Source organism: Boleophthalmus pectinirostris, unplaced genomic scaffold (genome assembly GCF_026225935.1).
Source record: "Boleophthalmus pectinirostris isolate CB_2022bp ecotype Guang Dong unplaced genomic scaffold, ASM2622593v1 HiC_scaffold_2, whole genome shotgun sequence".
NCBI lineage: Eukaryota > Metazoa > Chordata > Actinopteri > Gobiiformes > Gobiidae > Boleophthalmus > Boleophthalmus pectinirostris.
The window spans coordinates 10,321,671-10,334,123 of NW_026571152.1; the positions used below are offsets into that span (position 1 = coordinate 10,321,671).

Genomic DNA, 12,453 nt, shown 5'->3' on the forward strand with positions numbered 1-12,453 from the left:
TTTTGTTCCTTTGATGTCATCTGTCCCTTTGCTCAAAAACATAGTTTTCAAAATTTAAAGGGATCTTTACTCTAAATGTTTCCTCAATGTTTTGTTCAATTTTTTCCCATTATAGATTCAATTTGGGGCAGCTCCAAAAAATGTGATAATGCCCAGCCTGTTTATTCCCACATACTCTCCAACATGACGTAGCCGCCTTTGAACCTCTTTATGGTGGTGTTTTAAAGAAGCGTACTGTGCATTTCCACAGGGATTGTCGCTAGTAGGGAGAGGAAGTGATCCTCCATATGTTCTTTTGAATTTTATTACAATCTTCCTCTTGTATATTGAATTCACTTTCCTTTTTCCATTTTAATTTTATATACAATGAGTTATCGCCCTCTGCATTTTGTAATTCATTATATAATTTGGAAATCAATTTATTGTTTGGACCTGACTGATATGATTGAAGGAATATTTTAGTTATGTCTGATAATGGGGTTTCTCGATGTTCTTTTTTTTTTTTTTTTTTCAAAATAATGGCGAATTTGAAGATACCTGCAGAAATCTTTGCTTTCAAGATTGTAAGTTTGTTTTAAATATTTTTAATCCCTTGTCAGACCACATTTTAAAAGTTTTGTCATCTAAATTTGGGGTAAAGTTATTTATTTATTTATTTGATTGGGATAGAGCATGTTAATGGACAAACATGACACAACATGAATGTAAACACACCAGATTGTAGCCTAAGGCTAATTTCCATTTGTTGTCCCAAGGGGCTGGGGTCACAGGAGGCTAAACAATAAAATATTGCACACTTCATTCATTGCACAGTTCCCATTATTGCACAGTTCCCAGTATTACACCCTCCACTCATTACACAGTTTCCAAAGTCTTCGTCATATGCAATCCATCTAACCGTCAAACAAGTTTCTTTGTAATCCTTGACTAATTTTGACCAGATGTTAATTGCAGTTTTTGACCAAGAGTTAACTTCAATTTATCTGTTCAGTAGGTTTGTATTTCCTATAACCATTTGTAGTGGTATGCTTTCTGTTGTACATTCTATTTCTTTCCAGTTAGCTGTATAAAATGGGTTGCATATGTCTACTAGTGGGTTTAGCTGAGCTGCTTTCTAGTAGTTTCTCATATTTGGAAGAGACAGGCCTCCTTCATTTTTGTTTAGTTCCAGAGTCTGATACCTAATTCTACATTTTTCAGATATATCTTGAAAATAACTTTTCCAGTTCTAAAAACACAGAATTTGCTGGATCAGTAGGTATAGTTTGGAATAGGTATAACAGTTTGGGCAATATGATCATTTTAACAGAGTCTACTCTTTGTAGAGTTCCTAGAAAAGGTATCAAGCTCCACCTGTCCAAATCTTTCTTTAAGTTAGCTATTAATGGATCATAGTTTATGGCGTTTATTCTCTCCATTTTCTTGGGAAAATGTATTCCCAAGTATGTCATTGATTCCATATTCCAATTAATTTAAAATAATTTCTTGATATCGTATTTGGGTTTATAATTGAATGTCAGCACCTGAGTTTTATGAGAGTTTAATTTGTAACCAGATGCTTTCCCATAGTCCATTAAAGTTTTATATACAGTGGTGGACAAAATTGTTGGTTCCCTCTGGTAATGAAAGAAAAATAAACAATTTTCACTAAAATAACTTGAAACTGAGAAAAACTATAATAAATACAAATATCCTGAAAAATAACCAATGAAAATCAGAATTGTTGTTCAACAGAATTATTATTTGAAAAAAACAAAAAACAAACAAAAAACTAATGAAACTGACCTGGACAAAAATGATAGTACCCCTAGAAAAGTAAATAGTTGGACAAAGGGGAAATGTTAAACTTCAGTGTGTCTCTAATCTGCATCACAGGTTCTTCAAACTTGTTCAGTCTGTCTGTCTGTTTAAAGGGCAACATGTGTCATTGTGCTGTTTGGAGACATGATGGAGACATGGACCAGAGAAAGAGAAGAAGAGAAAATGAGTGACAAGCAGGTTAAAGATAAAGACAATAAGACCATCTCCAAGCAGCTTGATATTTCTGTGATTACAGAACACATGTTCTTCAGAAGTTTAAGGTCCACAGGACTGTAGCCAACCTCCCTGGACGTGACCGCAAGAGGAAAACTGATGACAAACTGAAGAGATGGATCATACGAATGGAACCAAAGAGCCCAGAACAACCTCCAAACAAATGAAATGTGAAGTTGAAGGGCGAGGAACATCAGTGTCAGATCACACCATCCATCACTGTTTGAGCCAAAGTGGGCTTCCAAAGCCAAAGTGAAAATCTTCAAAAAGTGAGACTGGAATTTGCCACAATGCATATTGACAAACCACAAAGCTTCTGGGAGAATGTTCTTTGGACAGATGACACAAAACTGGAGCTCTTTAGCAAGACACATCAGCTCTATGTTCACAGACGCAAAAATAAAGAACACCAAGAAAAGAACACTGTCCCTACTGTGAAGCACGGAGGAGGCTTGGTTTTGTTCTGGGGCTGTTTGCTGCATCTGACACAGGACGTTTTGAATCTGTGCAAGATACAACAGAATCTCAAAACTATGAATTTATTTTGGAACAAAATTGATTGCCTAGTGTCAGAAAGTTTGGTCTCAGTCGTAGGTCATGAGACTTCAACAGGATAATGACCCAAAACACACATAAAAACACAAGAATGACTAACTGAACAAAACACTGGACTTTTCTGGAGTGTTCTTCTGTTCTGGAGTGTTCTTCTGTGAGTCCAGATGTCAGTTCTACTGAACATCTGTGAAAGGAGCTGAAACATGCATCTGGAGAAAGAACCTTCAAACCTGAGACTAGAACAGTTTGTTCTTATGGAGTGGATCAAAATCCCAGTTGACCAGAGCAGAAGTCTCACTGACAGTTACAGAAATCATTTGTTTACACAGTTTGTCTCAAAAGTTTGTGCAACAAAATATTAAGTTAAAGAACCATAATTTTTGTCCAGAACAGTTTCATTATTTAGTTTTTTCTAATAATTCTGTTGAACCACAGGTGAAAAACAATGTTGGATTTTTGTTGGACAATTTTAAGTACATTTTTATTTATTATTGCTTTTCTCAGTTTCAGGTTATTTCAGTGACGATTGATGATTTTTCTTTCATTGCCAGAGGAGTACCAACAATTTTGCCCACAACTGTAGCTCCGGAATTGATTCTGCTGGTTTTGTTACGTAAATTAGAAAGTCATCTGCAAATTCACCCTGACGCCTCTTATTTTTGTATTTTGCCTTATCCATCTCGCTAAAAGCTCAATGAATATTGCACACAAAACTGGCGAGAAATGGCAGCCCTCTCTACATCCTTGTTCAGTTTTTAAGGGGTCTGTTAGGCCACCATTTATACCATTTATTCTAATTTTCCCAGTGGGTTTGTTATATAGGCCTTGAATTATTTTTTATAAATTTTTCCGAGAAAGTAAAGCGAGACAGTACTCCATACATAAATGTCCAGTCTACGGTGTCAAATGCTTTCTGGGCATCTAGGCCCATGATTACTGCTTGGACGTTTTTTTTTTTTGTTTTGTTTTTTTGGATTTGGTGCATTACATGGAATGTCCATCTGATGTTGTCTCTTGTCTTTCTTTCCTTGATAACTCCTGTCTGGTTCAGGTTTATTATATCAGGTATGATATGTTCTAATCTTCTTGCCATTATTGAGGTAAAGATTTTATAATCTTGGTTCAAAAGGCTGATTAGTCTGAAATTGGGACAATCCAATTTGTCTTTTCCCTCTTTTGTGATAACTGTAATTAGTGTCTCACTCCATGTTGGTGGGATCTGACCTCCATTTAAAACCCAGTTGAATGTTTTCAAAAGAAGTGGTGTGAGTTCTTCTGAATAAGTTTTTTTTCTGCATTATATCCATCTGCACCTGGGGACTTGTGTAGTTTTAGTCTTTTTATTGCTTTTGTTAATTCTTGAGCAGTTATTGTATTTGTTAAAAATTTGTTCTTCTGAGATTATTGGTAGTTTTAGTTTGTCTAACAATGTTTTAGTCAAATCTTTTTCATCCTGTTGGTTTAAGGAATAGAGCTTTTGATAATACCTTGCAAAACACTGTCCAATTTCTTTCTGTTTGTAGATTACTTCCTTGGTTGATGGCTTTCTTATTTTATATATGGCTCTCTCAGCTTGCTGTTTTTTCAGTCTATATGCTAAAGTTTTGTCTGATTTACTACCTGCTTCATAAGTTTAGTTTTAAATGTAACAGCTTTTTATTTATTTGAATTTGTAGTTCTTGGTTTATTTCCTTTTTATTTTTTTTAGATCTTCTGCAAAGTATTATTGTCTTGTTAGAATTTATGTTGGTCTTCCACTTCACTTAGTTGTTGTTCCAGATTTCAGTTTTTTTCTTGAGGCTTTCTTTTCAATAATGTGGCTTTTGCAATCAATTTACCCCTCAGTTACACGCATCCCATAATATTTCTGCGGAAACATTGTCCTTATCATTATCTTTGATATATCTCCTGATTTCTTCTTTTATTTCTTCCTTAATTTCCCTAAACTCAGTGGCGAACTGCGGACCTGGACCCTGGGCCTTCACTAGGACCAATTGTAGGCTATCATGACATCATTTATTTAAAAAAATAATAATAAAATAAGCTAATCACACATTCACTTAGTTCATATATTTGTTTAATAATCATTAGCCACTGTTCTGCAACTACAGACGGATGGATCCGCGCCTCCACGGGCTCCAGCCCAGCCATGGGTTCCGAGCCTTGGCTCTGAGCTCCAGTTCCCGGGTCGTTCTTTTTCTCCTTCTTTCTGACATCCCCGAGGCGTCCAAATAGAGGTGCCCAGCATGTTTTTTGACACTGCCATCTCGCTTATATTTGCTATCACAGGGTATTCATGAAGGGCCGGAAGATGTTGTGATATGATCCCGCCCATAACTCAATGAAATATGATTGGCTAAGTCAACTGTCAAACTCAAACTCATCCCCAGATTGTCTTGTATTGCACGGGCCTTTGTTCCAGCCACCGAAGGTCCTGCAGGTGTTTCTTTACTTCAGTGCCTGCAGGCATTTTACACTTGTCACCATGGTCTTTTCCTGTTAGTAAGTTTCTTTTGGACACAGGTTCATTAAGGTTTTGTTAATCATTTAAAACAAGAGAACATAAGAAGAATCAAAATGGATAAACAAAAAGTCAAAGTAATAAAATCATTGAACTCTTAACTTTGATTCCTGTGTCCTTGTTAAATTTGTTTGGATCTCTACTTTTGGGTCATAACACATATTTCATTTTTTTACAACAGTATTCAGATCATTTTGTTAATTGCTTATTGTGTTGTTCTTGTGTGTTTTAGAAGTTAAGCTGCATCATTGGCGAGAGGAGCTCAAACTGCAGAGGGCATCAGAATATGATCAGATGTTCATTAGACATGTGAACATGTTCTACCTCATTATAAAGTGTAGAGTCTCGGGATTACAGCTCTTCAAACCAGTTTACAGACAGATACATGTCCTAAAGCCTCAGCAATATTTATCTCCTCAGAGTATCTCTTCTGTAAGAAAGAAATAAAAAAGCCCCCCTGGAGTTTACCTTCAGGATGATAGTTCCATCGGGACAGTGTCTTCAGTAGATCTCTCCTGTGCAGCTTCTGCAGGAGGCTTTGGGCCACAGTGATGCTGTGAACTCCGTAAACTTGAACCAGGCTCTTCACGACGCCGTCTCTTTCCACTTCATTCCTGTTAATGATCGGGAACTGTCCCATTGAACTTTCATCAGCCAGGATATTCTTGAACTTTTGAAATTCATCCTCAGACAAAGCTTCAACAAGTTCCTCCAGCATCTTCTTCAGAATAACAGTTTTTTTTTAAAGTAATCTATAAATGAAGATGCAGAGGAGATGGTCAGAGGGTCAGAGGAGCAGAGGAGCAGAAGGTCAGAGGAGCAGAAGGTCAGAGGAGCAGACGGTCAGAGGAGCAGAAGGTCAGAGGAGCAGACGGTCAGAGGAGCAGAAGGTCAGAGGAGCAGACGGTCAGAGGAGCAGAAGGTCAGAGGAGCAGAAGGTCAGAGGAGCAGACGGTCAGAGGAGCAGACGGTCAGAGGAGCAGACGGTCAGAGGAGCAGACGGTCAGAGGAGCAGAAGGTCAGAGGAGCAGAAGGTCAGAGGAGCAGAAGGTCAGAGGAGCAGAAGGTCAGAGGAGCAGAAGGTCAGAGGAGCAGAAGGTCAGAGGAGAACATTCCCTGTGAGCTTCTGCAGTGAAACATGAAAAAGGTGAAAATTATATTTTGATATCAGTGAAGTCTGAAGTCACTTACAGTTCTATTTCCTCTGCAGATTTTTGGTGCTGAAAAAAAAAGAAGTTATTTTATATGTTGAAGTGAATGTGATTGATTGTGAAGTAAAACTCATGTGTTTGTAACGGGGCCATGGCAGATGAGGTCAGGCCCACACAGTGTGTCTGAAACCTGAGCTCTTCATCCAGACACGACATTAACCCAGAATTCTCCATCACTGAACACTTATTTTCACATGGAATGGAAAATTGTGAAGGCCATCATTTTGGCAGGTTTTTCTGAGGACCATGGCCCAACACTTTTAAAATAATTTGGGGGGCACAAAATATCTAGATCTGTTCCAATAACGATGAAAAATAATTAGTGAAAAATCAAATGCTTTGCTCTGTGAAACTGGCAGCTGAGTTCTCAGCCAGTGTTAAGTGGAAGTGGACTAAGGGAGTGTGACGTCACCCACAGTGTTTGGCAACAGCCAAAACAAGTTCATCAAGTCTCGCAGCTATAGGGTGAATCTGGAGCCCACGTCTATATTTGGAATTCTGACCACAAGTATCTTCCCGGCCACTAGGAGCAGCACTTTGAGATACTAATAAGCCAGCTTCTGCCACTCGGGCCTAATAATAATTAATGCATAAATTGACTGTATATGTGTAACAGCAGTGTGCTGAGGGGCTGGTCTGGAGCTTCTCTGGAGGATCTTCTCACCTCTTTGACCTTTTTACGTCTCCAGAGGAAGAAGCCGATGACGATGACGATGGTGATGATAACGAGAAGGAGGAGAAAGACTGTGACTCCACTCACAGTAGCAGAAGAAACAGGGGGATCTGCTGTGGGACAGATAAAACACACATATAAAGGATGGATACTACCTGTAAAAATGATTTTTATGTCTTTTGGACTCTGGGCTCTTTGTTGTGGAATCAGCATCATGGCCACTACACAAGCCGTGTCCCATTCAACAGCTGAGGAAGGCCACTCCTTGATGTAGCCCCCGTAGACCGCAAAGGCCCAAATGGAACAGGTCCAGTCCACGGAGCCGCTCCTGTCGCTCAGCAATCGAGATGCGTTGATAACAATAATGCCAACAACACGAACCACGCAGATTAAGCACAGATCAATTATAAAGTTTATGCACGGCTGATCAAACACAGTCACACTTTGGTCATATTTCATTAATTACTTCATAATTCTCATCCAAATCTTACACCTAAAAACTCAGACTATTTAACTTTTGAAAATCAAAGCGGCTATACTTCTATAACATCTAAAATAGCCTAAATGACCTTAAAGCAGAACTATTTTTTACCTTAATTAATGTCTTTTAAAGACCATCAGATTGTTCCATATGACATTTTGGCGTGTTTGAAGGGCACACTGGCACCCCCTGCTGTCTCTGGGTGGAAAAAAACAGACACGCAACTAACTTGGTTGCCACCAACCCGGTGTCAGCTGTCAGGGCTCTGTTCTCGTTCTCGCGAGAGCCAAATACACACAGATAACCGAGCTGCGACACTCCCCTTACTGATGCTATTTACAGTTCACTGCAAGAATAAATGTCTAGTGTTTATTTGTGAGGTGTCAGTCATGGCACAACTAGCTCAGAGACAGAGGAAGCCTTTGTCCGAGGATGCAAGGAAAAGAAATCATGAAACGGAGAGAGCCCGAGCTCACAGGAGTGAATGTGTGGAAGGTGTTTGAGAAATTTGTTGAGTACAATGTTCACCAGCTTTGTGGAAACAAATGTGAGGCTGAGCTGAGCAGTGGGGTAGGTGGGGAGTGTATTTAAATAAAATTAATAATAACAATTGTTAAACTGTGATGACATATCTAAGGTGTGCACTGAAGTGAGTTTCTAAAGAAAGAGATCTCCCCTTTGAGTAAAGATGGTTTATGAAACAATCAAAGGAACTTGAGGAAATCCTTTGTCATAATGTGAAAAGTCAAACATTAAAGCCTTTACACACATTCAGTGCATTAATATGTGAGTAGAAACAGCTGTAGGTCAGTGTACTCTCAAACTGTGTTCCCTCTTTGCTGAAGCAGGCGACCATCTAAAACAAATAAATGATCTTTTGAGTTTAGTTGGACAGGAGAGTCATATGACTCACCTGGTCTGGGCTCACCTGGTCTCAGGACTCACCTGGTCCTTTGGTTGGTTTGAGTTGGGTCCTGGAGATGTAGATGTGGTCGTCTGTGTGGCCTTCACAGAGGAACACACCCGTTTTCTCTGGACTCAGCTCCTTCAGACTCAAACTGCCCGACTTTGACACGCCCACCACAAATGGCCTCCAGGGGGTGGCGTAGGTCACATTTTCTTCGCTCTGGCTCAGGATGTTGTGGATGTAGTTGAAGGTCCACTTCAGGCTCTTCACTGGAGCCGAGGAGATGGAGCAGGGGAGGGTCACGTTTGAGGACATTTCCACTGGAGCTGTGGACACACATTTAGAACCGTCTCACAAAAGACAGGTGTGGACCAGGGCAGGTGCAGACAGGACCAGACTCACGGTGCAGGCTGTAGGTGGCGCTCTTCCAGCTGTGGTGCGTGCTGACGTTACAGGTGTAACGCTGAGGAGGGTCGGGGTCAAAGCTGAGCGAGCTGCTGATGGAGTAGAGCTGGTTCTCCATCGGCTGCATCCGAGTTTGGTGGGCGGAGTCAGGGGCCCAGCTCATGTTGGGCTGAGGGTAGATGCCCTCAGAGCTGCAGACCAGAACATCTCCTTTAAGCTCCATCAGCACGGACGCCACAGGACCTACGAAGAGACACTGAGAAGGAGCACAGCACAGAGACCTCCTGACCACTCAGACCGACTGCAGAGACACAAAGGCCTGTTGCCAGTATTTACAAGTCCCATTTATCCAAACACAAAACACCAGAAGACTGAAATTACTTTATACACAAAAACCCTAAAGCAGCATGATCCCAGTAACCCCTTTCTATATGTATATTATTGTAACCTTTGATTTATTTGACTGATTTTATTTTATATTTAGTTTAATTAGTGTTTTGTAGATTATTTTGGGGAATTAATTTCTATTATTTTGCACTGATTATTTTATTCACATATGATTTATGATATTATATTTGGGCACATTACATTTACTTTTCTCCGTAATAATATTTGTTTCTAAAACTATTGCAGCATCTTTGATTGAATGAAAGTCGATGTAGTGATTATGGCGACAGGTCGAGTCTCACAGAGACGCACCCTGTCTCTGCTGCTCTTACCTTCTACGCTCAGATGAACATCTAACTCCTGACCAAAGCCAGAAGCAGAGACTGCGAGACAGCGGTAGGTGCCTTCATCAGACACTTTCACATCCGACAGCTGGAGAGAGGCGTTTCCTCCTGAGAACTGCTCCAGAAATAAAGAAGTGCGCCCCCTAAAGGTCAGAGCCTGCTTTTCAAGCCACTCTGCGTCGTACTGGAAACCATGAACCACTAAGCTTCCTTCGTGTTTGGCCCAGTGGAGAGTTGAGATCTGATCATCAATGCTGCAGGGCAGGAAACAGGTTTCCCTGATGATACAAGACACCGACAGGGACTCTGAGGAGAGAAGGAGACATATTAGGAGAGAAGGAAATGACTGAGAGGAACAAGGATACATTTAGGAAAGAAGTTAGGAACCAAGGAAACATGTAGGAAAAAGGTTTAGTCAAGTCAAGATATTTTTATTTGAGTCCAAGTGGAATCCAGCCGCTTAGGACTATTTCAAGTGGAGTCCATGTCTGAGCTTTTTACTTTGAGATGAGCCAACGCTAGAGTCTTTACGCCAGAACGCTTTATTTAAGAGAGTTTGATTCATAACTAGAAAAGCACTCAGAGAGCGCAGACCTCCGCCAAGGACTACCTCCATTTATATAAATTGCAATAAAATCAGTCTTCTGGATCAGATCCGGATCAGCCTTTGGAATATGAAAGAGGATCCCATTGTCCATCCCTGAGTCAAATTTCATGGGGTTTGGTCAATAATTAACCGAGATATTGAGAAACAAAATTTTTGGCCCCATTTACCACAATGTTAACTAAAATTTCAAAGTGATCCAGAATCCAGAATTTCTTCGGATCACCCCCAAAATGAAATCAGTTCTTCCTTTTCACATTTCCAACAAATCCTGAAAATTTCATCAAAATCGGTCCATAACTTTTTGAGTTATGTTGCTAACAGACAAACAAACAAACAAACAAACAGACAGACAAACGCCGGCAAAAACATAACCTCCTTGGCGGAGGTAACCAGGGCTCACAAGTGTCATAAACCAGAGCTTCTGTCTGCTTCATTCACAAGTGTTGAGTCCAGTTAAGCACCTGTCACTGAACGCTGTTGTTTTCCCGACTCTCCCAGTGCATTGTGGTCTATATTGACCGCTCTACTGACCACCAATGCCCACTACTTTTGCACTGTGGGAAAGTTTGAGTGCTCTAGATGAACAGTGTCCTCAGTAGGGAATAGTTTGGACATTTGGACACAGTCCTTGTGTCCCTGGCACAGGCTTCCTGCCCTCAGGCCGCAGATACAGGACTCTGAGGTGGAAGCAGACACGCTTCAGTAAAAGCTTTGTCCCTTCTGCCATCACTGCTCTCAACAGCAACAGGAATCTGGATCTTCAGCAGCATGTGTGTGTTCCTGTCCTCTGTCCATTTGTCTTTATTGTTTGTATCAATGTTTGACAGTGTCTATGAAAAAGAATTTCCCCCTGGAGACAATAAAGGTCTGTGTGTCTAAGCTCAGCTCCATCAGTAGACACAAGCCTGAACACTAGATGGCGCTCACAGCAGCAGCTTCTAGTGCTGCCTCCTGCACGAGAGGCTCTGAACAGAGTCCTCAAAAGACTGTTTATGGCAGTAAAACTGGATTCTAACAGCAGACAGAGGTTGACTTTACAAGATAACACAAAAGAACAGAAGAATTCAACACAAAAAGTCAAATGAAGTGATGAGAGCAGCTGGAACTCCACAGACCTGACACACACTGTGTCCTGTTACACACACTGTGTCCTGTTACACACTCTGTGTCCTGTTACACACTCTGTGTCCTGTTACACACTCTGTGTCCTGTTACACACTACACACTCTGTTACACACTCTGTGTCCTGTTACACACTCTGTTACACACTCTGTTACACACTCTGTTACACACTCTGTGTCCTGTTACACACTCTGTTACACACTCTGTGTCCTGTTACACACTCTGTTACACACTGTGTCCCGTTACACACTCTGTTACACACTCTGTGTCCTGTTACACACTACACACTCTGTTACACACTCTGTGTCCTGTTACACACTCTGTGTCCTGTTACACACTCTGTGTCCTGTTACACACTCTGTGTCCTGTTACACACTCTGTGTCCTGTTACACACTCTGTGTCCTGTTAGCCCACACACACCCAGGCCTGGCTCCAGGGTGGGGCCCCGGTTGCGCCATACCGGTCGACGTAACGGTGCTCGATTTTAAACTGTTCATTGGGGTTTTGTGAACTGCTCTTAGTCTGCCCCGTCACCTAGGACCTAGTATGCCATGGGAGACCCTACCAGGGGCGTAATGCCCCGGGCAACATAGCTCCTAGGATCATTCGGGTACGCAAACTCCCCCACCACGGTAAGGTGGCAGTTCAGGGGGGAGCACAGCTTGGGCTCTGGTACCCAACTCCTTGAAGGGGGTTGGACCCTCCATTTCTCTGGCGTTGCCCACGGGAGTGGCGGCGAGCTGGTATGGGCTTGCTTATAGCCCCACAGCTCAGCCGACACATGTTGGAGTTCACCCCAGTGAATGAGAGGGTCGTGTCCCTGCACCTTCGGGTCGGGGACAGGTCTCTCACTGTTGTCGGCCCTTGTACTGGGCCGCTTGTAGCTGTGGGTGTAAGGTCTGTGGTGCCTGTCGCGGCGGCAATCCCCGAACCCAGTGGTGGACACCGGAAGTAAGGGATGCCGTCAAGCTGAAGGAGTCCTATTGGGCCTTGTTGGCTCATGGGACTCCTGAGGCAGCTGACGGGTACCGGCGGGCCAAGCGTGCTGCAGCCCGTGCGGTTGCAGAGGCAAAAACTCGGAGCTGGGAGGAGTTCGGGGAGGCCATGGAGGAGGACTATCGGACTGCCTCAAAGAAATTCTGGCAAACCGTCCGACGCCTCAGGAGGGGGAAGCAGTTCTTCACCAACACTGTTTACAGTGCGGG

General features: G+C 41.9%; 1 protein-coding gene and 1 pseudogene across 1 annotated transcript in view; both read right to left on the reverse strand.

Moving 5' to 3' along the window:
- The window catches only part of LOC110155121 (NACHT, LRR and PYD domains-containing protein 12-like), a 19,159-nt pseudogene extending 12,142 nt beyond the window's left edge, over positions 1-7,017 (reverse strand).
- The window catches only part of LOC129409417 (uncharacterized), a 27,874-nt gene continuing 22,325 nt past the window's right edge, over positions 6,905-12,453 (reverse strand). Inside the window, exons 4-7 of the mRNA XM_055155389.1 lie at positions 9,507-9,824; positions 8,785-9,030; positions 8,421-8,708; positions 6,905-7,107 (exon numbers count right to left, since the gene is read on the reverse strand). Of these exons, the coding sequence (XP_055011364.1) occupies positions 6,905-7,107; positions 8,421-8,708; positions 8,785-9,030; positions 9,507-9,824 (1,055 nt within the window). The remainder of the gene's footprint in view (positions 7,108-8,420; positions 8,709-8,784; positions 9,031-9,506; positions 9,825-12,453) is intronic.